Below are 27,952 nucleotides of genomic sequence, written 5' to 3'. Positions count from 1 at the left end.
GAAAGTGCCTCCATAGGCATTCATCTGTTGTTATCTTGCAAAGTATCTACTTATATATCATATTCTATTTACATGTATATAGACTCCTTTTGCACTGTTTTTATTTCAATTCTGTTATTTCTTTCACTATTTTCATTGGTTTTATGTTTTAAATATATTGTTGTATGTTGCATTCTTGAAGGAGCTCGGTACTTCAGCTTTTCATTGCCATACCTGCAATGTAGCGGCTGAGCACAGGACAATAAAGCCTTGAACCTTGGGAAGAAGCTGGTGGAGGCAGTGTGAGGCTCTGGGCAATATTCTGCTGGGAAACCATGGGTCCTGCCATTCATGAGGAGGTTACTACATACCACCTACCTAAACATTGCAGACCAAACAGTAGGGGCTGTTTTGGCCGCAAAAGGGGGACCTACACAATATTAAGCAGGTGGTCATAATGTTATGACTGATCGATGTATGTGTGTATTGAGAGCTTGCCAAGCTCCTATATATATATATATATATACACTGCCTGGCCAAAAAAAAGGTCACATCAATCGATTTTTTCTTCCTTAATGCCAGGATCCATCGGGCTCAAATTGTGAAGGAGTTGTTCAGGGAGCATGAGACATCATTTTTACACATGGATTGGCCACCACAGAGTCCAGACCTGAACCCGATTGACAATCTTTGGGATGTGCTGGAGAAGACTTTGCGAAAATGGTCATTATACAAGATTGTGGCGAAAAATGTATGCAAGACAGAAATAAATGTTGTGACATTGCAGAAACTTGTGGAAACGATGCCACAGCGAATGCGTGCAATAATCAAAGCTAAAGGCAGTCCAACGAATATTACAGTGTGTGACCTTTTTTTGGCCAGGCAGTGTATATACTTTATACTTCATATATATATATATATATACAGTATATATATACAGAAGAAAAACTGCTGACGGGCTTGACTGGATAGAAATGGTTGGATATTCGTCGATGAAGTGAAGTGTGTGTGTGTGGGGGGTGTGTGTGTGTGTGTGTGTGTGTGTGTGTGTGTGTGTGTGTGTGTGTGTGTGTGTGTGTGTGTGTGTGTGCTTGTTTCAGGTTCACTCCAAGGTTATTTCTGGTTTCCCTGGTGGGCAAACACCTAATGTTGGTGAAAAGAGCATCACTCCCAAGGTAGGACCACTAACTAGGAGTTGCTATGGAGACCGTGATTAGTGTATGTGTGTGTGTGTGTGTGTGTGTGTGTGTGTGTGTGTGTGTGTGTGTGTGTGTGTGTGTGTGTGTGTGTGTGTGTGTGTGTGTGTGTGTGTGTGTGTGTGTGTGTGTGTGTGTGTGTGTGTGTGTCTATTCATTCTGGAGGACCCATCTGGTTGTATAAAGAACATCATATGTTTACAGTGACAGGTGTTCTGAAGTCTGGGAGGCACACAGAAGGGCTTCTGGGGAGGAAAATGAATTGTTGGAAATTAAAACACACTGAACTTTTATAGAAATACATGTAAAGACCTGCAAATATAGGAACACACACACACACACACACACACACACACACACACACACACACACACACACACACACACACACACACACACACACACACACACACACACACACAGACACAGTTTGATTGTTCCTTCAACAAATGAACTCAAGCTAAAAAGAGATCCTAATTTACTCAACTGAATCTCCAAGGAAATGAAGGCGTGGTTGAGGAAACCAAACTAGAGATTGATTTATCTTAAAAGTGTGCTACGCTAATTGCAATACTATAACATTATCGGACTCCAGATGGACAGTTGTTTATAGAAAAAAGGATAAAAATTAATGCAGCAGAATACTTTATTAATATAAATAATATGTCATTATCTGGTGCCTATATTACCCACAATACAACTTAACACAAACAGTGCTTTCAAAGCCATTGCTTACTTCCGTAACATAATGACATCACTATGGAACAGTCAAGTTCCTATTGTCTAGAGCTCCTACACATTATACTTGATAGGCTAATGGGGCGGGACATCTTTAAGCGGTTGACAAATCACAAGAGCCAGCTAACCAATCAGAGCAGACTGGGCTCTGGTTTCAGACAGAGGGGGAAAAGAGGTGCTGCAGCTCAGGCAGTATGAGAAAAATAAGAGCTTTTTGAACATTAAAGCATGGAGACATGTCCCAGGAGAGGCAAGATAATAATATGAACCTGAAATGAGCAGAATATGTCCTCTGTAACTCATAATATAAATATTGGTGTCTTGTCAAGGAAATAGTAGACGCGTGCATTTGTTTGCAACATTTTTATATTTAGAGGAATGTTGAATAAACCAAGCAGCTCATACACCTAGAAACGAAAATAGGTTTGACTTTTTACATTTTATTATGATCATTATTTACCAATTTAAAAAAGCTAAAGATGCTCAAGGTGGAGTTCTAAAGACATCAGCCTGTGTGTGCAAACAGAATGCTTATACTGTACAGTGTGTGTATGTGTGTGTGAGCCTGGCCATCTGGTCAAAGCATTTCATGATGGATAGATAAATTATTTCTGGGGAATCTTCCCAAAGTTCCAAACTGATTTATGTGGTAGCGTGACTCCCGCACAAGTTGACTTCTGCGTCATCCTTTCGTCAAAAAGAGAGAAAGAGAGAGATTTTGCTTGTCCTGAACCGTGTCCAAACTCTGCAGGCTGCCACGATGAAGGGTATATTTTTCATCAAGGTCTGCCAAACAGGCTACTCTGACAGTTCTATCTTCTGCCAAAACACAAAAACTGGGAGAGTGTAGGAGATGGAGAGTATAGAAAAAGATGGAGAGTGACAAAAAAAGAAAAAACGTGAGTCTTGTCATCTGATTTTTGCCACTTACTGACACAGCGTTTGACACAACTTTTCAGATTTATCGAGCGCACCACAGGGAGTCGGATGATTCACAGAACAGATTTCTATATAAACTGTCAATAAATCCCAGAAATTACATAACACTCTCATGCAGCCGGTGAACAATTTGGTCCGCCTTCAAACGAATGATGCCTGATTTTGCTTTGAACACAGCATGGTCAGTTACATTTCCGCAGGAAATGAATACAGACAAGTCCTGTTGTGCTACACGGTGTAGTGTGTACAGGCCTATTAGCCAGGACAGCCTGTTCTATTGTTATTGATGCTCTTATTTAGTTAGACATAATTGAATTCCAAAATACAATATCACTCATTCATCATGTTGAGGGTTGACATTTCTATCAGGTTATTGATGCACATTCAAGTGAATTCAGTAAAGTGTAAAATGTATATATAGATGTAGAAAGGGCGTAAATGCAAGCATGATTTTAGTTCAGAGCACAGGGGAGGCTGCACTCTGCAATCAGCTTCATGTAATCCATTTGTGAAATAAAGGTTTTGAGCTTATTCATGCTAAGTCATGTTTTAAGCAAGACCCCCACTCTGAGCATCAGAGGAGCATTAACGATTAACCTGCTTTAAAAGGTCCCTATTGTGTTTTAGGGGGGTCTTTCCTTTCCTGTAGTGTGATATACAGTTTTCTGTGCATGTAAATGGTCTTCAAAGGCTAAAATCTCTGTGTGCCCTCCAGAGGGAGTATATGTCACACACATTCCCCCCTGCCTGAAAAACCTCCATTGGACTCCTTTGTTTACTTCCGTAATTTTGACATCACTATATAACTATCGCGCTTCTATTAGCTAGCGCTCTAACACATTGTATGTGATATGCTAATGAGCGGAAATCAAACGGTTGAACAATGACAACAGAGCCGGCCAGCTAACCAATCAGAGCAGAGCGGGCTCTGGTTTCAGAGGGTGAAAAGAGCTGCTGCAGCACAGGAAAGTATGAGAAAAATAAAGAGCTTTTTGAACATTAAAGCATGGAGACATGTCCCAATAGGTTTCAAGGTTTCAAGGTTTCAAGGTTTTATTTGTTATATGCACAGCAGATACAGCGTATATGTTGGCAATGAAAATCTTATGTCGCGTGCTCCTCCAACAACTCAACATACATGGTGCAAAAGATAAATAAAGTAGTGCAAAAAGAGAGAAGAATATTTACAATATTAACAATAAAGATTTGAGGATGTGAAATATATACATATGTGGAATACATTGAAAGTATTTAAATACTTTACACTGTTGAATGAGGAGGTATGGACAGATGCATATATTATGTATAGCAGATGTATATGGCAGATGATGGTGATGGGGGTCCTTTAATATCCTACCGGCCTTCTTCCTACACCGCTGGGTGTAGAGGTCCTCCATGGATGGCAGCTCCGTCCTGGTGATGTGCTGAGCAGTTTTCACCTCCCTCTGTAGAGTCTTACAGTTGAGAGCGGTGCAACTGCCATACCAGGCGGTGATGCAGCCAGTCAGGATACTCTCGATGGTGCACCTGTAGAAGTTGCAGAGTATCCTGGAGTCCATGTTGAACTTCCGCAGCCTGCGGAGGAAGAAGAGCCGCTGTCGAGCCGTCTTGGATATGACCCTGGTGTGATGTGTCCATGTCAGGTCCTCACTGATGTTAACCCCGAGGAACCTGAAGCTGCTGACTCTCTCCACAGGAGTCCCGTCGATGGTGATGGGTGTGTGTGCCTCTCTCTGCCTCTTCCTGTAGTCCACAATCAGCTCCTTTGTTTTGCTGACGTTGAGATGGAGGTTGTTGTCCTGGCACCAAGATGTCAGGGCTCTGACCTCCTCTCTGTACGCCGTCTCGTCACCGTCTGTGATCAGGCCGATGACGGTCGTGTCGTCAGCAAACTTGATGATGGTGTTGGAGCTGTGTGTGGCCACGCAGTCGTGCGTGAACAGGGAGTAGAGGAGAGGGCTGAGCACACAACCCTGAGGGGCTCCGGTGTTGAGGGTCAAGGTGGAGGATGTGATGTTCCCCATCCGCACTGCCTGGGATCTGCCCGTCAGGAAGCTCATGATCCAGTCACAGAGGGCGCTGTTGAGCCCAAGGTCCCTGAGCTTAATGATGAGCTTGGAGGGCACAATGGTGTTGAATGCTGAACTGTAGTCAATGAACAGCATTCTCACATAAGTGTTCCTCTGGTCCAGGTGGGAGAGGGCAGTGTGGAGGGTGAGGGAGATGGCATCATCCGTGGACCTGTTTGCTCTGTAGGCAAACTGCAGGGGGTCCAGTGAGTCAGGGAGGGAGGAGTACAATAGAGACACTACATACTGATATACACCTGAAAATGACTACAAGGGATAATCACTCACACCCAGTAAGTTAGATAAAGAAAAAAAAGTTTGAAGTTTTTCTCTACCTTTAACAAATGCCATATAGTTGGTGACTCAGGTTGTTTGACAAATCCAGCAGACCTCTCTTTTCGTTTTGCGTTGGTGCAATGTCGATTAAAGGCTGGTGTTATTCAGAATCAAGAGCCTGTTATAGCAGCAAGGGCCATATTTGTGCTGCTCTACTGATCCCGCAGGGGGGAATTTGTCTTTGAGTCTTGCCCTGTTCACAGAGCAGTGGAGAGGGGGTCCCCTAAAAACATCCAGCGGTACAAACTGGCTCCTCTCAAAAGATGTGAAAAAGAGAGTGAAGGCCCCGCAAGGACAAACTATTGATCCTCTCCTGGGTGTGCTGCCAGCATTCAGAGGTTCATAATTTCCATTCAATCATACATCTCTTTTCTCTCTGCTGCACTCGTCTTTTGGTTTCTGTTGCCCTCAAATGTGAGGAAAAGTGTAGATTATGTAAACCCAAATGTCCTTCACCAGCATCTTGGTTTTGCGGTGGAAGAAGTCCTGCATTCACAATGTTAGTTAAGTAAGTACAACAATATTTCAAACTGAATGTACTTATGTACCAAATCTGAAACCGAAGTTGCCATTTCTGGAAAATATATTGTATATTATATCACTGGATGGTAATTAGTGATGCATTCATGAGTTTAGCATTTTTATTTTGCAGCTTTTAAATTATAAGATAAATTTAATTAGTTGTTCTACAGCCAGGTATCTCCATCCATAATAGTACATCTTATTTAATCAGTTTCATCAAGTACAGTACTTGAGTAAATGTATTTAGTTACTTTCCATCACTGCCTAGGTCACTATGATCCGATAAAGCACATCCTGCATTGGCAGTACTACAGTGGTCCTTCAATAGTTTCCAAAGTGAGCGGGAACTTTGGGGTCCTCAAGGAGGTTGCAGCAGGTCCTGGGAAGAATATGAGGTTGTTCATATGAACTTTTTGTCATTATATTTGAGTTGCCATTACATTGCATTATATGGTTTTTGGTGATGACACTTTTATATAAACCGACTTACATACACTTCAATACTGTAGACATATCTATGGGAGCATTGCTGGGGGTGAGGATTTTGCCCAAGGACATTTTGACATGTCATTGGCAGAGGGTGGGATTGAACAGGTAACTCCCTGATTTGCAGAACAGCCGCTATATAAAAGGGGGTCTGATAACTGTTGAAGTATTCACTAACTACCACAGCGGTTCCCCCCCACCCTGTGAACATAGAAAGGTCTACTTATGACCTTACTGCAACCTCCAATGAAGAGGAATGAAGCCATATGAGTGCCAAAACTGCAATGGCTTGAATGGCCACTTAAGTCTGCTTTAATATCCCCATACGCCCCCATGTTTACTTTTGAGTAAAGAATATGGGTTGTGATTTTTATATATTACTCACTATTGAATTATAATGACGCATACAGACGGTGCTGCTAGCTGTCTGCGCTAACCATCCACCTCTTAGACAGCTTTTAAATTAAGGTGGTGTCCTCATTGCCATGATGGCAACTGCCTGAGCCACCCAATTTTGTCATGATCCTTGTTTTGTGTTAGTTGTTTCCTGTTTTATTTTGAAATGTTTTCCCCTCTTGTGTCATGTTTAGTTCACTTCCTGTCTGAATCCTTATCATGGCGGCCAATGAAGTACTTCCGGTCATTTCGCTCCGTTAGGAACCTTTTTAAGCTAAACAGACTATTCAACAGTACTTTTGGTTCCCCTTTTGTCTCTTGTCCGGTTGTCGTCATTGTTCCCTACCCAGTCTCATTGAGGTTTAGTGGTGTTCCTGTCCCTGTCCGTCTTTTGCTCCGTACCTCGTGTCCCCTGGTTAGTAGTTTGTTGTTTTTCCTATTTGTTATCAGCTTTAGTTTAAATAAAGCCCGCTTTTAGTTTAAACACCATACCTGCCTTTTCAATTCGTTCTGCGCTTGGGTCCCTTTCCCCCACACCATAATCAATTTAAGCTTCACAACAAATGTTGAGGAACCTATGGGTGACATTATGATGACTAGCATGTCCAATTTTCCTCATAGAAACTGCTGTTAAGGCCAAGGTTAGACCTATTCTAACTTACGCAGTGTACCTAACTTGCATACGTCACTTAATTTACCTACATATTCAAACCCAAACTATGATATTTTTCTAAACATAACAAAGTAGTTTTGTTGCCAAAGGTATAACTCAGTCAGCTGAGTAATATCTCAGCTGACTTTATGTACATAATGTTATCATGTCTATCACACTACTTTTTATATTTGTATTATATATTTATATAATGCTTAAGGGACATGTTTAAAAAAGTGACACAAACGGGTCACTCCCAGAATCTTTATGTCATTATCTGTCAGTTTGTATGAATGGATTTCCAGTAGGCAACACCAGGGTCATATTTCAAACTTTTTGAAGAGTCTACTGAACTACACATGTAAAATCAGCGAAGTGTCCCTTTAAAGGAACATAAAGACACACATAACCCTGTAGCTGCACTGCTGGGTTAGACATCACTGAATAAGAATGGAGAACAACAACCAACTACAACAACAAAGAGCTGGATCTGATCTGGTCATTGTCAGCTATGTGTGTGTGTGGGAGAGGGGAGATTAATGTGTGTTACTGTACGAGGCATCCTCTGTTTGAGCGCTAAAGGCCCTTCTTCAGCACTGCACCTTAACCTAGGTACTACTGTAAGTATATTTACCCTATAGATCATTAATATTACATGTCCTGCAGGGTGAAGGAACCACAGCACATGTTCATATCTGGAAGATGTTATGGATGATGTTATGTTGCAGTTTTAGTGGCAGCATTACAGGAGATAAATAATACAAAAGATAAGGTCACTGAGGATAGGTCCCGTAAGGAGTGCCAGAGATATGCCATTTTTAGGGCAGGGACATCTGTGAGTTCACCCTCCAAGAAAACACTGTGTACAGTACTTTCTTTTTTTATGTTTTTCTTACACAGCTGGAGTACAATAACCGCTGGTGCTTAAAGCCAATGGATGTGCACTGGTCCTGGGTAACAGTTTAGAGCGGAGAGTGGAAGTAGCACTGCCCTGGTTCAGGCAGCAGGACTGGAGCAGATATAAGCTCAGATAGTGATTGAGAGTGATGGTAAAAGGATTTAGCCTGGGCATTAACAGAGGGTGAGAGAGTGAGAGAGATAGAGAGATAGAAAGATAGAGAGGAAGAGGGAGGGGAGAGAGAGGAGGAGGAGGAGAAGGGAGGGTGATATTTTCCATAAAGCCTTTTTTTTCTCCTCTCTTTCTGCCCTTGAGCATCCCGGGTAAACCCGAGCTTGTAAAGTGGGAAGAGGAGGAGGAGAGGGGGGGAAGAAGGGCGGGCACAAGCCTTTCCTCAAAGTCAATATTTTATACTTTTGATACTCCTTCACGCTGGATTTCAGTCCTCTTTTTCCCAGCCGTTCCCAGATCTAGGACACCAATTTGCCGGGCGCATCCTTTCACGGTGCGATAAAAAGTATCCAGCAAACAAACAGCGAGCCGGGGCAGCAGGAAACCCGGAGTACAGTGAGCACCGCGGCGGGGACAGAACACTGGATCATCGGGGCATCTCTTTTTTTTACCCAAAGAAGGGAGGACGTGCAAGTGCAAAGTGCTGACCTGTTTCGCGGATGCATTTTATAAGTAAGTGCTTTATCTGATATAATAAAAAACATCGATGCATTTTGATTAAGCTCTCTGAAGTGTGCACCGAGGAGCTGCTCTGAGGTATATCCATCCGGGCCACTCCAGGATAACCGGAGTGGTGAGGGGACTTTAATCTCAATGTAGCCTACACTCTTTTACTCACACGGATAACACGCTTTAATGTGGGGTAGCCTATACAATAGGTGCGTAGTCTGAGGGGATGCTGCACTACTGGAGGGTCTGACACACCCCTACACCACTGACAGTGCCGGAAAATAGCTTTGGCGACTTCAGTTGACAACTGAACTAAGTGAGAGTGCACTGGGTTGTTGGGATAGCTTGTGATTATTTATTATCAACGAGGGCTCGCTGTAAAACATGTCAACCATGTGTATGTAGTCATGTATTGAATTAGATAAAGTGGCCACATTCGGCAACAATTAGATACTTCTGGTGCAGTTTATTTATCTTGCAGTTAATTATTTAATCATAAACTGTAGATTTAAGTGACACAGAATACTGACTAGGATCTCAAATCAATATTTTCCCCCCAAAATAGCAGCTGAACCAAGAAAATAAAGTTGTACGTATAATTGTCCTACCTTTTTGCAAATCTTCACACATTTTAAGTACATTGGTGGCTTTGAGGTATCTCTTTCAGGTTGATATTTCTTTATAAATAAACACATCTGACAGTTCATCTCCAGCATTGTGGAGGTGTGAGTAATTACAACTGTGGCACGCGCAGGCGGCACCCGGCAGCAGCACGTGTTTTTACGCACAAGGTTATCCTCAAAATACGGAGGTTTTTAGTGTATTTTTACTGTCCAAATCTTTATTTTTAATATGCCAAATGCACCGCAGTAAATAGGTGGGTTTAACCAAACTTTAGCCACACATTCACTTAAAAGTTCCCCTCTTGTAATCTGTTTTTTCTTTCACTGTCCAAGCTAAATACCACACATAGCAGGAATTATACTAGCCTACTAAATGACATTGCATCCCACCCATCCGCATGTATATTTCAAAGACATGTCATTAAACTTTTATTCATGCAAAAGAGAAAAGCCATGCATGATACATTTCATCTCCAGCTGAGCTATGAACAATATATCCTTGCATTTACAGTAGGACTCCGGAAGTGCTGAATTGATGAAACTACACCCCTCATACTAACTTTTTCTCACATTTTCACCCCAGGACAATCAAAGGAGCACGGCAGGTGCAAAACCTCGAATGGATATACCTGAAGACGCAGCAACACCCACCCGGAGCAGCGTCACTGTTTCCCCGCAGGACTCCGCTCCCTGAGGGCATGGACCCGCGTTAACAACTCCCACCCAACGTCCCTGCAACACTATGGTTAAAGTGTATGCCAAGATTAAGCTCTGTAACATTATCCGTCTCTCCACCCATCAGAAACAAGGAAGCGTCCCTCCCTCGGCAGTTTGGGGACCGTCAATATCTGAGAAGAGACACTGAGTTTCAGTCACAGAATCAGTGTCCTCCTGACATTTAGGGGAATTTAAAAATCGTGGAGGCGAGGTGTGTGCATTTACATCCAGCTTCTCACTCAGCAGCATGGCGATGGGGATGTCCATTATTTCCTTATGATCTCCGCTCCATGCGCGTCACCTCTCCTCTGAGCTCCGTGGCCCCCTCACCCTGCGCCGGACCCGGCTCCAATCACCACCCCTCCCCCCCTGACCTGCCATGCTCCTCCAGGCCGTGTTTCTGCTGCTTCTGCACTGCTTGGCCTCCACGCTGGGCCAGTACGAACTGTGCAAGTCCCTGGTGAGCACGGATGAGGGCTCGGTGTGGGAGCAGTACGCGTGCCAGCCGAAAACCGCGTCCATGAAAGACCACATGCGGATCAAAGTGGATCCGCCCGGAATAACTTGTGGAAACCCGCCCGAGAGGTTCTGCACTCTGGTGAGTTTAAAATCTGGACTTTTACTGCATTTAACAACTTTTTGATTACGGTGAAGTGTAGAGAAATAGAGATTGTAAATAGTAGAAATGTTTCTTTAGATTTCCAGAGATACATTGGTTGCTGTTCACCAACAATCTTACTGTAAAAAGTTAAAAATATCAACTTTATTAATGACGAAAGCACATCTTTGAAAGTGTATAAAGGGGCTCCATAATTCCAGACAAACATTGCTTGGTCTTCATTAGAAATATAAGAGTTTAAAATTAAAAGCACTTTTAAAGTGTAAAAGGTTTCAGAGTTAAAATATCAGAGCAAAAAGTCAAAAACTATCACCTGAATTAAGGTTGTGCACTCTTGTGAGTTCTAAATTAGGCCTGCATCTTTAAAGAGAGAAATACATATCTGAAAGTCTAAAGATGTGCTCCACAATGTCAGACAGACATTGGTCTTTATTACAAATCTAATAGTAAAAAGTCAACAAGTATCAACTTTATTAATGAATACAATCGATATAGATACATATTTGAAAGTGTATAAAGGGGCTTAACACTTTCAGATAACCACTGGTTGGTTTTCATTTACAATCTTACAGTAAAAAACATATTTATAAACAACTAAAATTTCAAGAAATACAGATTTGAGGTTTACTTTCAGAAAACAATGGCTGGTCTTCCTTAGAAATATAAGAGTTTTAGAGTAAAAAATAACTATCATTTTGCAAGGTCACACAGGCTTATGCAATAAAGCTGTTAAAAGTAACGACAGAAAAAGGGTCTAATAAAAGTCAGAGCAGGATTCACACTATAAAAGCTATAGGGAGCTAAAAGGGATGACATAAGTGCAATGACTTGGCAGGAGGTGCGGAGGTGTTGTTTACATTAGTATGGACCTGGCAGCCTGGGATCCGGTTTGATTTGGGCTTCTGGAGGACCGAGCATTAACTCTGGTAAAATGCATATATAGCAGGACCTTTTTAGTTCCAAGGACAGTGAAGGGTGAGCTGCAGGAAAAGTCGTTAAAATGTCTGCTACAGCAATATAACACACTTTAGCCTGCGGGCTTGTTCCCATCCCGGATAATGTAAGTGTAATAATTTGAAACAAGGGTTATAAAATCATTGTAATCCTAAAAAGACTGCAGTTAAATGTCCCCCTGCCTCTCCAGAGGAACAGTTTTATATCTGAGGTTTGTGTGTGTGTGTGTGTGTGTGTGTGTGTGTGTGTGTGTGTGTGTGTGTGTGTGTGTGTGTGTGTGTGTGTGTGTGTGTGTGTGTGTATGTGTATGTTTGTGTGTGAGACAGCAAGTTTCTCCTCTTGATAATCGCTGACTATCCACTCACCCAGTTGGACCGTGTTTGAGGTGTCAGACCAACAGCCATGACTCAAGATCTCACAACAAGTGTTTGTGCAGAGTGTTTAAAGCCTCACATTATACACACAGTGTCATGCTGTTAATTAGCAGTTTGTATTCTGTGTGACTGGAGTTTTGTTACCTTAAATCAGCTTTACAAACCCTCCCTTCCTCTCCCTGACTGGTGTTTGCCGTTTGACAGCGGCAGGAAGGGATATTGTGCTCTTGGATACCTAATGGTTAATGATTTGTTTAATGTAGAGGTAGCGGAAACCACTGACGTTTTGAGAGAGCCTCTCCGGTGACTTTCTCTTGAGAAGGGAGACGGACAAGGGGGTTGAAGAGAGATGCTCGCTGCCATAACGTATTGACGTCTGCCCCCTAATGGCCCTGGCCTGGAAACTTCTATAACTATGTTTCTGAGTGAGCAATGATGAAATATTGATGGGTTTCTTAATGGGCTTCCTTACAAGGGTCGGCCAGCTCCATACCAAGGATCCAGAGTGGGCTGATGGGAGGGAGGGAGATGGGACAGGAAGGAGGCTGATCTTAGTCAGCACTTTTAATTCAGACGGGGTCCATACAGCGGAAAGTTCTGGTTCTTCTCAGGTCATTCGTGGCTCTGGGGATTGCGGCAGGCCCCCTAGTGCGCCAGCAGGGGATTAAGAGAGTAAAGAAGCTGCGAGATGGAAGTTTACTCAAGAAGGGAGGGGTGTCAAACTCAAATTCCTACATAATGAGAGAGATGTGCAGGTTTAATACTGTCACTAGATCATTATTTGACTATGATTCTGCTATTTAATGTCCTATTGAGCAAAAATCAGCTTTTTAGACAGGTAATAATACAGATTTTAGCATATATCTACAAAATATTTTATTTTAGGTTAGTAATTACCATAGGTGGAAGAAGTACTCAGATATTTTATTCAAGTAAAAGTCGAAACCAGTTTATAAATACTCTGCTACAAGTATAAATACTGCATTGATGTTTTTACTAAAGTACAAAAGTATAAGCGTGCTTATATATACTGAAATGACTGAAATCTAAAAGTACTGGTCATGTTGAATGGCCATATTTCAAAAGAAAATATATATTTTATGTCACCGGATATGATTAATCATCCAGCAATGTTTTCATCATTTGGATTTTGCTGCTATTTAATATGTCGCTAACTTTAATGACTTTTTATAATATCTTTATCCATTACAGTAAATCAGATTTCATTATCCTGATTTTATTTTGGATAAAAATATGAAAGTCTCAAGTAACTAATGATGTCAAATAAATGTAAAGGGGTTAAAAGTAAAACATTTGCATCCAAATTGTAGCGGAGTAGAAGTTTAAGGTAGCAGAAAAAAATTGGAAACACTCAGGTAAAACAAAGGTACTTGAGTTAGTACTTGAATGAACTTACTGTCTTTCCACCATTTGAAATCACTATATCTTATCCCCTGCTAACAGAGGACACTTAAGCAGTGAATGAAGGCCGCTACATCTCCACTGCCTTCCTTTGGACCCGCACGGATTATTAGTGGAGAGTTATTGGTATACAGATCATTTATTTTCAGGAAAGCAGCATTTTATCTCCTCTTCTTCTTGCCCCCGGATTTGGCAGCTTTACAGGAAAGCCTGTTTCTTTTCTAATTGGTGTACATTTACATTCACTCATTCAGCAATCCCACAAGTCAAGGGAAAGTCGGGGCACTGGAATAAAAAATAAAAAGACAGAGAAACACTGCATCACCCAATGCGCAGAGCTGCTCATCCTTAATAAGACTTGAGACATACTGCGGAAGATGCAAAATATTTCCCCCCCGTTCTTCCAGTGTGTTTCCAAAAAACTATTCACTTTTTGTGGGTTTTGAAGTCGAGGCATACTGTAGCGTTCCCTGCTTGCAGGTGTACAGTAGTTTTTGGTCCCTCCATCTCCACGGGGATGCGTTTTTTCCCACTATTTTCTCTCTTGTTCCCTGGGAATGCAGCATCCTTCCTCCTCAGCCAAAAGGGCCAGCATGTTGGCTCCTTTCAACATGACGGGCTCCCGGCTCTATGACAAAGATGCTACTGTAACTAGCGTGGAGTTAGGAGCTTCAGTGGCGTCTTTGTAGTTTCTCTGTATGATACTAGTCCCGGCTTGCAGTTGAGGATGATGGAGTAAGGAGGTGTGAAGGGGGTGAGGCGGTGCGTTGCAGAGGGGGATAGCTAATGATGAGGGAGAGGTGAGGAAGATCCAAGCTTAGCTAAGCAGAAAGATGAAAATCACACCACAGTTCCCACAAAAGTACACACAGTGTGTCGATATAGGAAATGCTGAATTCAAAAAGGTCTCGAAGTGCTGTTTGTTATTTTCGCTTTTTGGTTTTGAAATGAAACCTTCAATCAACCGTCTCCCCTGAGTCCCAAGAACAGAGAGCAGCCGAATGCAAATGTGATGCGTTGCATGTGTACGGGAATGTACAGTACTTTGACGTGATAGCGCGGACCAGCAGGGTTGTGTGTGTGGGAAACATTTTGAACAAATTGGCCCACTGCGCCAATTGTATATCGAAGAAAGACACAAAAAAAAACACACACACCTTCCTGTTCCACAACACATATGCTCGTTTTAGAAGGTAGAAATCAGCCAGCTCTAAAAATAGACATGAAGAGAGAGGAGCCGCGCAGCAGCGGAAGAGGAGCGCGCAGGAAGGGGAGGAAGATGGCAGCTGGTAGCCTGGATCAGTGCTTCCCAGACTGGGCCTATGGCCACTCTTCATCCTCCCTGCCCAGTGTCAGCCTGCCTGCCCTCCCCAGCAGTGGGTCATCAAGGCCGTCAAAATGTGTGCCACACACATCCAGCAATCCCTTCCCTGATGCACTTCCCTGGGGTTACAGCCAGCCGAGGAGGCCAGTTTCCTAATAAAAGACCCTCGGAGGGGAATTTGGGGCTCAGCAGGAGCAGGGTTGACAGTGCAGGGCATAATTAAAGCAGGGAACTGAGAGAGTGACTGTACGAACAGAGGGAGGTAGGGGAGGGTGTAGTGATGTAATGGCATGGCTTGCTTCCCCATTAGGACACAGTTGAAAGTGATCAGAGAGTGTTTAGATGTGTTGGCAGAACGGGAGGATGGGTATAAGTGAGATTTATCCCTGGCTGAGGTGATACTAAGAGGGATTGGCCGCACAGACTTAAGACAGCCTGAGGTGAACTTAACAAACCGCCTGAGAGGAGAGAGCTAAGTTACAGGAGCTACACACAGTTGTACATGTGTCAAAATGGATATTTGCTTGTTTTCCATTTTGTGTCCTTTATTCATTCTTGGTGAAACTTCCTCCACTGTAGAGGTTTTTGGGAAAGTGTAAAGAAGCCTCTTAGATTTCTAACAAATTTCTATTTAACAGCATCCATCTCAAATATACAGACAGATAGACGTCCCCTAGAAATGCCTGAAGACATTCATGTGATTTCTGTTGATTTAATACCTACTGGAAATCTTTGAGAGACAATTACACTCTGTTTGACACTGTTTTTTCTTTTGTCCCCGAAACTCTGCACAGTAGAAGTAAAATGTTATAATAACAAAGAGATATGATAAAATCCAGGTTAACAAATAGCAGAATATCCTTTTTAAATCTAGAAAACAGCTCGTCATATAAAGATGAGATATTTTGCACTTAAAGGTCTTAGAAGTACAAATGCATTTGTGAAGAAGTTGCATTAAAACCCTTTGTTCCTGCAAGAGGAGGTGTGGGAAGTTGCCTTTCCGTAATGTCCCAGAAGTTTGTGATGATTCGGACTGAAGACTTCAAGGTGTACAAATTTGGCGTATGGAGGAAAAAAGTGAGCATTATTCGTGTTCTATGGCCTGCTTCTCAACCTCTGAGGCAATTAGCTTATGGCTACATTAGCATAACTCACCTGCAGCTCAACATTGAACTGTTGGTGGTTGAGCTGCTTTGTGGGTAATGTAGGAGTTGTGACAAGGATAGTGAAGCTTAAAATAATAAACTGGTTCTGCTACATGATTTTGATCCTTTACGAAGAGATAATGAGTTCACAAATGTAATAGAAGTTCCATGCTAAATCAATCGAGTACTCTTTAAGAAACACAACAATTATATAATAAGATTTTTGTTGCACAACCCACGTCATTTTCTCTCAAAGCTTCAGTAAAATCCTTTTTCTAGCCAGTCTGCCTGTCTTTATCTACATCTCCTCCTCTCTGATTGGATTAGATTAAATAGCAGACATCAATAAAGGATAATAGCCTTTACCTGAATTCACCTCATCAGGCCACTCAAAAAAGAAAAAGGCAGCTCTAGATATTTTATTATTTCCCTGCACTCTCTCTGCTGTAAGGGTTACCTGAATTATAAGATAAGATATTAATATAACTGGTCCTGGTCCGACAAACTCTGCTGCTGCTTCTGCACAGCATGCTCTGTCCTTTTTACAACCTCCTGCAGCACACACACACACACACACACACACACACACACACACACACACACACACACACACACACACACACACACACACACACACACACACACACACACACACACACACACACACACAAACACACACATTTAATTCCACGTGCACACTTCTAAAACAAACGTACACATGTAGACCAGCTTTTTAAAAGCCATATGATAATCCCTGTTTAAGGTAAACCTTAAACCTGTAGTGTGTTATATAGGTTTGTGTGCATGTAAATGGTCTGCAAAGGCAAAAATCCCTTTGTTTCCTCCAGAGGGAGTTTCTCTCCCAACCACTCCCCCCCACTCCTCCATTAAACTCCTTTGTTAACTTCTGGAACAGTGACATCACTATGTTATACTCGTGCTTCTATTGGCTATCGCTCCAACACATTGTACGAGATTGGCTAAGGGTTTTCCTAGCCAATTGTCACCAGGACATGTTTACTCACCAATTAAAAAATCTCCCATAAAGGTTTATTTGCACATAAATAAAACTTCATGTAAAAACAGCAAAAAAATATGTGCATTATAGTCAACAAAAAAAAGAAAATCCCCTCTGACCTCAAACTGATCCCCTCTGTAAGGTTGTTTAAAGTCTATGTTAAAGAGCATGTACAAATATTCTGACCCCATATGTCCCCATCACTTTTCAACACAATGTTACTCCCTAAAATACACACACACACACACACACACACACACACACACACTCATGTGTGTACACTTTTTCCAGACCACACAAACAGACATCCCACCTTCACTCAGGGTAACAAGAATCTCCTGTATGATGGAAAAACCTCCAACAAAATAAAAGATTAACGTTATAAGTGAAAAAGCAATATCCCTCTCCCGTCCCCTCTGTGGCCCTTTTAATGGGGAGGGTCATTTCATTCGATGTTTCACCAAAACAAAATAAATTGTATTCTCTGAGTGTGTCCCTTCCCTTATTCCCCTTGCTGGCAATATAACTTAGAAACTTCTATAAGCGGAGGAGGAAAAAAAGAGGAGGGCAAGAAGCTGACAGAAAATATTTTTTTGGAGGGGGGTCATAAAAGCGATTAAACGAGACAAGGAAAGGGAAACGGAGCATTTTGTTATGCAATATTTCTATGATCCTGAAAATGAGCATAATAGGGCCCCTTTAATATGTTTTCAATGAAAATGAGAATTACGATTAAAAAATGATTATTCCATCCAATATCATCCATCAAATCACAATTGCATTATCAGTCTAAAACAAACACAATAAGGTATTTTATTCCAAATCGTGCACAGATCAATACAATATTGGTATTGACATATTACCGAGCCTTAATGAGCAGTATAGGCAAACTTCCTCTATTGAAGAGTTTCGAATGTCTGTTCAAAGCACAGTGTTATCCCACGAGGGAAAACAAAGAAGTCACTTTAATCGCAGACGCATCATGGCGGCTGTTGTCGTCGTGGAGACAGGATCCCAGCGAGTATATTGCTAGCGGGGCTTAGCGGTGCAGGCCACCTGCCGCAGCAGTTGGCCAGGATCTGTGTGTGTGTATTTAAGCGTGTGTGTTTGTGTGAGAGTGTGTTTGAGGATGCATCATGGCATATATTATATATATATATATATATATATATATATATATAAATATATATAAATATATATAGTGGACGGGTAGAGTGATATAAGGAACACAGGGCACACAAAGGGCTTAAACATAACCCTGAGCGTAAGTCTCACACGGGGGATTAAAAAGTCTCCAGCCTATCGTATATTACTGTATATACGTATCACCTCTGCTGTAGATAATCCTACGGGCTCCGGGAGGTCAGAGGAGACTGATGAACAAGCAGCTTTTGACCTCAAGAGAAAAAAAGATGCAAAAAATATATATTGCATTGATCTTTGTTTTTATAATATGATATGCTACATGGCTGGATTCCAACTATTGATGCATGAATGTGTTTATCACAGCTGGTAAAGGTGGAGCTAATTAATAAATACATCCTATTTTATATAATAATTGATTTATATTCATATTATTTTATAATTCAAGTATGCAAAGTAACTGGTAAGTAACTCTTTATGTTAAATAAATGTAGAAGTAAAATATTGACTACCAAAATGTAGTGGAGGAGTACAGAGTACCCCGAAATGGTACTTAAGTACAGTCCTTGAGTAACTGTACTTCAGAACAGCACTTATTAATTCATATTAAACAAAGAACATGCATAAAAACACATTCATCTCAAAAAGAAATGAGATTATTTACGGTAGATTTGGTGTTTGGCTCATTTCCATTTGCATTACAGCATATTTATCTGTACAACTATAATATTAAGGCAGTTTAACTTAAAAATAAAATAAGTTCAAGTTATTGTTGACAAGACTGGTTATACAATAAAGCATGTCTGTGCACGTTTTAAACTCCGCTAAAAGCATATTCCAATGCTAGATAACATAAAGATAAAGAAGCAGATTGGGCAAAGATCCACATGCACACAAACATACACTTCCTCTGTCACAAACACACTAACCTGTACAGAGTGTGTGTTGTATCTGGGACAGTGACAGCGCGATCATTTTCAATAGGATTTGTAGGTCAAGGGTCATCCCCGGAACAACAGCCTACTAATCCAGTCCCGTGTGTGTGAACGTGTGTCTCGACTAAGGTCGGGGGGATGCACTAATGGAGGGAACCAATGCTACATTACTGTCAGCTCTCCACTAAGCATAGTAAAAGTACCCTTCATCTAATCTTTATTAGCTTTTCCGGCTGCAGTTGTTTATGAGCGTTGTAGATTATCATCCTAAGTGAGTTTGCGCAGACAGTGATCTCTATCGGAGGGAGATAATTGGGTTATCAGATAGAGGACAATGCCATGTTGTTCCAGCGAGGAGGGACACAGATTATCCGTAGTTTTCAGTGCAGGGATACTGCAGTTTAAGCGTTTTCTTCACAAAGAGATGGCAAACTACACATATCCTTTCGCTTAAGTACAGATACTCTTATTAAAAAATACTCCTGTCCAATCACTGACCGAACATGGTTTCTGTAGGAAATGAGGTTGAAATAGGCAAGCAATGACCATAAATAATAATGATCACACTACCAAACGTAGATTAAAACGAAAGTGACTAGCCTGTTTTGAAAATGTAAGAAGTACAAATCTGAGATATTTGTGTTAAAAATGTAAGGAGTAAGAGTAAAAAGTTGTCAGAAAACTAAATAGTGGAATAAAGTACTGATAAAAAATTCAGTTGAGTACAGTAATGAAGTATTTTTACTTCACTACTTCTACTTCTTCTCCCCATGCATTACAGCATCCTCTGCACAGCCTCCCTCAGCACCGGCTCAGCGTTTGCTTATGTTTGGACTTTTCCCACTCCGCGTTGTCACCATAAATCAGATGATTTATATTCTCGGCCTCGCAGGATTGTAACTTTTGCTTTTGTTAGCAGACCGCTAGAGTGCGTTTGACTGACTGCTCGTCTCCCTCCACCGTGGTACTGTCTGATGGCTTTATACAAAAGGCAGCGCTTGTCTGCCGCTTCCTGGCAATAAGTCGTGATAAAAGTGAGCATCTGAAAAGAGGCTGTGACATATGATCTGTGCTTGCACTGCATATCGATATTATGCAGTATTGCTTTCACGTTAGCTCTTACATCATACTGGAGAAACTGCTGTTTAGAGTGATACTCCATCCAGCATCTTTGAGAATTGGACAATCAGCCTTTGTAGGTTACTGTAGGAGCCTGAATTCATGTTAGCAACAATAGAAAAGTATTAAAACATCTATAGAAACTTCTCAAAACATCCAGTCTCTCTCAGACTTCATACTCCTCTCATATTTCCTCCTAAACATGGCTGAATACACACAACTATCCTGACAATGACTGTCAAACTTTTCCAAATACCTCACTTACTTAAAGTAACTTAAGGGGCAATTTTGAGGTACCAGAAGGATATCTTTTTGAGAGAATATCACTTAAACAGTCATTATGCAATGTCATTCTGCTGTGCCGATCTTAAATCAGCATTATATTAAATCATACATTACATCAATTTGTGTAAATCATATTCTCAGTGCAATGTCAGTATCCCTAGTCATAGCAATTATTTGATAAATGGCTATGTAGGCGAATTAGTATTATGTATCAGTCTTATCAGAATGAGGATGAATCATAAAACATTAAAAAAAGATATTGCCAGTTTTTTCGCCCACTAAGACTTTCTTTGGTGAATCTTGTGGAGTTTAATGTTAGATATTGTTAAGAAGTCTCTAGACATTATCAGGGAAAAAGCACATTAATCAAGTGTAATATCATCAGGGCCTGCATTTATCTTCAACTGCTTAATATCAAACTTGATCATTAAGAGGAATATAAAGTACATTTTATTAACCTTTAAACTAAAAGCCTTTAATTTAACTTCTTAGGGATTCAAAATGCTTGTATATCGCAAAGGTGCTCAAGACAGAAGTTACTGCAACAGCTAAATGTATTACGTAAAACCATTTTAAGTGTGTGCTCTATTTTCAATATTTTAAGCACCTTGTCCTCAGACAGCCTTTTGCAATTGGAAGCTAGAACTTACTTATGGTCTCTTCAACACCACCAGACTCCATTCACAAAACCAGCAATTTAACATGCAGAGCACAGGGGTTGCATGTCCACCTCTGCACTGATTGGTTCGTTTTTTGGTGTTATTGTGTGGCTTTGCTGTTTTAAATGGTTATTTAAGATTCACCAAAGTCACTAACAAAAACAGATGAACAAATCTTGACAGCGCCGCACTATGTCCTGCTTTAGTTAAAATGAGCATCTTTGTCAATGGAGTCTGGGGACTTAAACAGATCCTAACTGATATAGTATTGGCAGTATTTCAAGTGATGATGTTGACTTCATGTGTCATCTAAGTTTCCCTTTTTCATGCATCTCAACTGTATGTACCTGACAATGTGATAAAGCTAATTGTTTCTACTATTAGTTTCCAATTCAGCAAAAGAGCCATTATTTAATCATATTAATTTCTCACCATTTTCCATTTCGGAAAAACATTATATTGTTAATTGTTACCTCAGATATTAAGGATTTCACAGAATTTCATAGATTATAATTCTGTAGTTAAATGCAAAGGATAAAAAGCATATAAAGTGTATCCTTGTTTTGGATTGGCTGTTAATGCTATACTATTATCGATCAATGCCTCAGAGCTGCTCGTAAATTAGGAGTTTCTTTAAAAACATAATTTTTCACAGTTTTAATATTTTCTAAGTTTAATGTTTTAACGTTTGATAAATATAGGCTAGTACTCAAAGTCAGCAACACACCAAACTGGATTTCTTTTAAACAGAATAATGTATAATATTTATTCAGGTGAATGCTTTTTTGTGTAGTTATTTTTAATGTTGTTTCCATTACTTTACCAAATAGCATTTCCGGATGAGCTAGTCGCAGTCTTAAACATTACAAACAGAAGCAGTAATATCACCAACATCAAAACAATAAAAGGAACAAAACAGAGAAGAAAGGGGAGGAAGAAGGAGGTGGAGGTGCAAGAAGAAATGAGGATATTTTAAGACACACTCTGCACTACATCAGGAGCTTGTTAAGAATGCAGTAACATTTAGAAAGACTATTGGATTCCTAATAAATAAAAGAAGAAGGATAACAGCTATGAAATGTAATCAGTTAGGTGTAAAAAACAAACAAAAAAGCGTTACAGGCATCAGCAGCTAATAAGCAACCTTAACTGAATTGATCAATTGTATTTAGAGTAGAAAACTGCCTGGAAAATTAAATATATCGATCTATAACTGAACCTTTTAAGGCCAAAATAGCAGTTTGGTCTGCCGCAAATGAAATAAGCCGGTGGCTTTACTTGACAAAGTACACAAATAATAACCCCTTTGATACAATGAATGAGTCACTGATTATCAGACAAAATAATGACTCCTTATCAGTTAATTAGTACATCCTGAGGGCACCACGAGCCTTCTGAATGTGATACAATCCAAACAGCGTCTGGGCTGGTTTTTGCCAATGAAGCACCAGGAGAGATGGCTGTGAGGATCTCGGGGATTTCTTTCTGTAAATATTGAACTTCTGTGGTGTGATCAAGATGTCAGACAACCGGATTACAACAGTAAGCTCCATCAAACTGACTGAAATGTCTGCAAATGTCTCAATATGATGGGCCAGAATTAGGGATGCTGGGAAAGTTATCCGAGGGGAAGTATTTTATTTTAAAGTTCAAAAACTCTCAATTAAAAGTCATGGGAGGTGCGAGCTGATAATGAATTAGTCTCCTTGTTAGGAAAGGGAGATGCTAAGAGGCATTCCTTAGTGCAGGTGGAAAGATTGTGTGTGTGTGTGTGTGTGTGTGTGTGTGTGTGTGTGTGTGTGTGTGTGTGTGTGTGTGTGTGTGTGTGTGTGTGTGTGTGTGTGTGTGTGTGTGTGTGTGTGTGTGTGTGTGTGTGTGTGTGTGTGTGTGTGTGTGTGAATAATCCTGTTGACTTCAGAGATCTGTAGAGGGGGTTGAAAGTCTTGGCATCACTTTTAGAGGCGGATCAATTCTCTGGAGTTAAAAGTGCAGCAGCACTCTGCTGTCTATGCAAAGACAGTGATGATGCACAATCCTCTTGACCTTCACACTTCCTGTTGTGCTGTTTGGCAAGTTTACTTTTAAGCTCTCTGTCCCTCGGTGCATTGGTGGCCAGAGGAAAGCACTCATTAGATCCACGACTTCCTTTGTGGGTTTATTGAATGACATGATGAAATGAAGATGTACATCCACACTACACAAAAGATTAGCAGGAAGGAATTGTGATTCCTCTGCTTAAGATAGCTTATACTTCCCTTATCAGAGGCTGCATCTACAAATCCACTCTAGAGCTAAACGTTTTGCTGCAAGACATTTAGTTCTCCCAGGAATTGAGACATTTTAATTACATTTAGACAAAGTGACTGCGTGAGGCTGGATTATCAAATGTGTAAAGCAGGTAAGTGCCGCAGGGACACATGTTCACTGTCTGGCAATTACTTTGTACTAATTTGATTAATTGCCATTTTTTACAGGGAAATATGAACGATCAAAAGATTTTATACACTCCAATATTAACCCTGACCATCATTATATCAGTTTATATGATGATTATATAATGTTTGCCAAAAACACCAATAACTCACAACAAGAAAGTGCAGCAGCTTTTGGTTTGCAGTGCAAAATATAGTGTGTGGTCTGCTGTGGGCTCTGAACCTGATGGGTACTCACAAAAAATGTGACGGACACAACGCACAAAGAGTGTTGGAAGCTGGGTATAGATTTATTTTGTCCCCTTGTCTGTCTTTGAGTTTGCAGCTTGTTTAGTTATTGAACTAGTTAGCAACACTTGCTAGCATTTACTAAATATGTGTTTTTTCTGCTTCAAAAGCTTGGTTGTCAGACTGCTGAGAGGACTTCATATGTTTTGTTCATTGAGAAAGATACTATGTTCATGGCTTCACAAAGGGTGTCAATGTGAAGGGCAGAAAGAGACAAAGCTGCCTTTTAGCACCAGTTTAACGAGAAGAAATCGCATAGATTTGGCAAGAGAAAGTTATACAGATTTAAATAGAAGCAGCTTCCTGTCCCAGTGTCAAGTGCACAATGATGCCTTTTATTCAAATTCCCAAATAAAAACTGTTCATTTTAGGGTCAGCAGTATTGGATAGAGAGCATTAGCTTGAAATGCTACGGACTAACAAATCACAGTTTATATCTCTTCACTCTAACCAGTGAGTAGATGGCAGAGGGTCCAAAGAAAAACATAAATATAAAACTATGCTATATTTTGTGTCTGAATTATACTTTTATCTGTTGTAAATATAGCAGGTGATTCCAAACTTTTGAACAGTATAAATGTATACGTTTACATTATTTAAGTTCAGTGAACACACTGAGAAATAGACTCACTTATCTCAAAATAGGTATTATCATTAAGAAGCCTTACTGATGCAATATTGCTCTGCTTTCACCTCTCTCCTGTAGGAGAACCCATATCTGTGCAGTGATGAGTGCGATGCCTCTAACCCGGACTTGGCCCACCCCCCTCAGCTGATGCAGGACAAAGAGCGCACCGGCCTGCTCACATACTGGCAGACGGTCACATGGAGACGCCACCCCGAGCCCCTGCTGGCAAACATCAGCATGTCCTGGAACAAGAGCCTGGAGCTCTCCGATGACGTCCAGATCACCTTCGAGTACGGCCGCCCCACCATCATGGTTCTGGATAAGTCCATGGACCATGGCCGCTCCTGGCAGCCCTACCAGTACTACGCCGACGATTGCATGGACGCCTTCAACATGCCGCCCAAACGCGTGCACGACCTCTCTCCCGCCAACATCACGCGGGTCATCTGCACTGAGCAGTACTCACGCTGGGTCGGCTCCAAGAACGACAAGAACGTGAAGTTCGAGGTGCGGGCTCGTTTCGCCGTGTTCGCAGGGTCGCGGCTGCAGAACATGGACAGCCTGTACACCCGCATGGAAAGTATGAAGGGTTTGAGAGACTTCTTCACCTTCACCAACCTGAGGATGAGGCTGCTCAGGCCCGCCCTCGGAGGCACCTACGTCCAGAGAGACAACCTGCTTAAGTACTTCTATGCCATCTCCAACATCGAAGTACCTGCAAGGTGAGGGTCAAAGTCAACTTGCTTGCTGTATGTTCACTAGTTCTACCTCAGGTGTATTTCACTTGGAACTTGAACCACGCAATGTTATCTATAACTGTGAAAGAATGTACAGGAAGAAGAAATCAGCACAAAATGATTCAGTTAAATTATAATGTGTGAATAATGTTGTGTGATATTCCGGTTGTAGCTTTAAAATGCTTGGCAACCAAAGTCGCTTGTCACAAATTTCAGATCCAAGAACTTAAGTAACACATTTTCACAATGGGAATGCCAGTATTTCCAAAGTCTACAAACAAATAAATCAAAATACGTCTTTAGATTATGCAAAATACACTAGCTGGCAAATGCAGGCACCCTTTTTTAATTACAGTCTAGGAAAAGCACACACAGACAAAAGTGAAACAATCTGTGGGAATGTGGAAGCTGCATTGGATTATATGGGACGATATGAGCCTCTACTCGTTTACTTTTATTCCAATTACATCGTAGAGCTAGGATTCACCACGCATTCATCACACCTTTATTCTCTAACATGCCTAGAATTGATTTCCTACAATCTGACACAGATTGCAACCAATATCTTTTTACACCTATCGCACATATTGTGACATACAATACACAAAGGTGTCAGGAAAGAAAACCATCCGGGACAATTTCTTCAGTAGGAAGTACACAGCTAAAAGTATTTACAGAGTTATGTTGTTTTAAAGTTTTCAGAAACATGAACAAAGAAAGCAGCAAAAATGTTACAGATTAAAAATGAATAGATGAAACTGTCTTCATGGCTACAGCAGGTACCACTACTGCAGGTGTTAGTGGAATACTTGTCTTTTTACAGATTAAGTAGACTAATTTTTTTTAAATATCCCCTAAAATAATGGATATTGTCACATAAAAGACAAAAAACTGTTCAAATTACCAAAATCAGTCATGGAATTAATTGACACCATCCAAAACTAATCTCTATTAAACGATACATTTAGCAGAATTTACTTTAAACAAAAGCAGCCATATGTTGTAGAATGTATTCTCAAACATAACATGCAAAGTAAACCCACCTGACGTTGAACACACACACACACACACACACACACACACACACACACACACACACACACACACACACACACACACACACACACACACACACACACACACACACACACACACACACTCAGAAACACTCCCTGTCTCTGATCTAGGGGCGTTAAAGTGACCCTCCCTCTCTCTCTGAACATGAATCCTGCCCGTCCTGTCTCTCGGCCCGTGAGGACAATGATTAATGACAGAAACACACAGCCTCGGTGGTCTAACGTAAACCACGATCCGCTCTCTGCCAGCGGGGCCGGGAACCCTTACATGGCAACTTTGTGACAGTGAAGGATGTTCAGGGCCGTCACGCGCCCTGCTTAGCATCAACAAGCCATCTCTCCTACCTTTCAGAATTATCATTCCAATCAATACGGGAGGCTGACATTTGAATGGTATTTAACATCCGTGTTGGGATGGCCTGGAATGCGCGTGTGTGTGTGTGTAAGGGATGGTGTGTGTGAGAAGGATGGAAAGTGAAAATGAGCGACTGTGGGTGTGTATGTGTGTGTGTGGATTCGAAGTATGGGGGGTTGTTTGATGAAGTCCTGAGTGAATGCTGACACAGCACACACACACACACACACACACACACACACACACACACACACACACACACACACACACACACACACACACACACACACACACACACACACACAAATGGCCCTCTGGCACTGTGGAAAGGGCCTGCAGGTATTGATCATAGACACTTTTCAGGCTCAGCACAGAATCAGAGAGAGAGGCAGCGTACTCCGGGGGTGAAACAGTCCATCGCCACGCCACAACCTCCACAGAACCAGCTAATTTAATCATCAACCAAACCTGTTTTGAAATATTTGTGCTTATTTTATTTATTTAGCAGTCTGCGAGTGCACCACATCTAAGACTTGATCAATCGTCTCAGATTCCCTGCTGTGCCGCTTTGCTTGAAACCCTCCCAAAAAATGTCTCCTCACTTTCCTAATTTCCTCTCCTCACCCAAAGAGAGGGCTGGTGGTTAGTGGCACCTGCAGAGAGTGTCAGTGTGTGCTGGATCGAGCTGCGGCATTAAAGGTCGGGCAACCCAAGTCAGTGGTGGCAAAATCAGATACAATGATTTAAAGATCCAATCTCACAATGGGAATTTCGGTATAACCAACAAACATGACGATAAGCATACAACATGGAATGATGCAAAATACACTAGCTGGCCAATCATCATGCCAGCAGCATTTTTTTTTGATAAAAAGTCTAGGAAAAACAAAATTTAAACTATGGAGACAAAAATGTGTGGGAATGTCGAAATAAAAAAAGAATAATTTCTATTTACATCTTAGCACTACAATTCATCACGCATTAATCAGAGTGAGAGGCAGCGATACCTTGGGGGTCAACCTCCACCTCCACCTGAAGCAGCTAATTTAATCATCAACCATACCAATGTTTTGAAATATTTGTGCTTATTTCATGTATTTAGCAGTCCACAAGTGCACCACATCTAAGATTTGATCATGTGTCTCAGATTCCCTGCTGTGCTGCTTTGCTTGAAACACTCCATGAAAAAAAGCATCTCGGCTGGTGGT

At 41.2% G+C, this 27,952-nt stretch overlaps 1 protein-coding gene across 7 annotated transcripts in view; it reads left to right on the top strand.

Annotated features, from left to right (window-relative positions):
* The first annotated feature begins 8,546 nt into the window (after positions 1–8,546).
* The window catches only part of ntng2b (netrin g2b), a 70,258-nt gene continuing 50,852 nt past the window's right edge, over positions 8,547–27,952 (top strand). For all 7 annotated transcript variants that reach the window (XM_063888785.1, XM_063888784.1, XM_063888782.1 and 4 more), the window contains exons 1-3: positions 8,547–8,894; positions 10,098–10,829; positions 24,655–25,298. In XM_063888785.1, the coding sequence (XP_063744855.1) occupies positions 10,611–10,829; positions 24,655–25,298 (863 nt within the window). In that variant the 5' untranslated portion in view covers positions 8,547–8,894; positions 10,098–10,610. The remainder of the gene's footprint in view (positions 8,895–10,097; positions 10,830–24,654; positions 25,299–27,952) is intronic.

Source organism: Eleginops maclovinus, chromosome 8, assembly GCF_036324505.1.
Source record: "Eleginops maclovinus isolate JMC-PN-2008 ecotype Puerto Natales chromosome 8, JC_Emac_rtc_rv5, whole genome shotgun sequence".
Lineage (NCBI taxonomy): Eukaryota > Metazoa > Chordata > Actinopteri > Perciformes > Eleginopidae > Eleginops > Eleginops maclovinus.
Note: the sequence above shows the minus strand (reverse complement) of the source record. Positions and strands in the feature narration are given on the sequence as shown.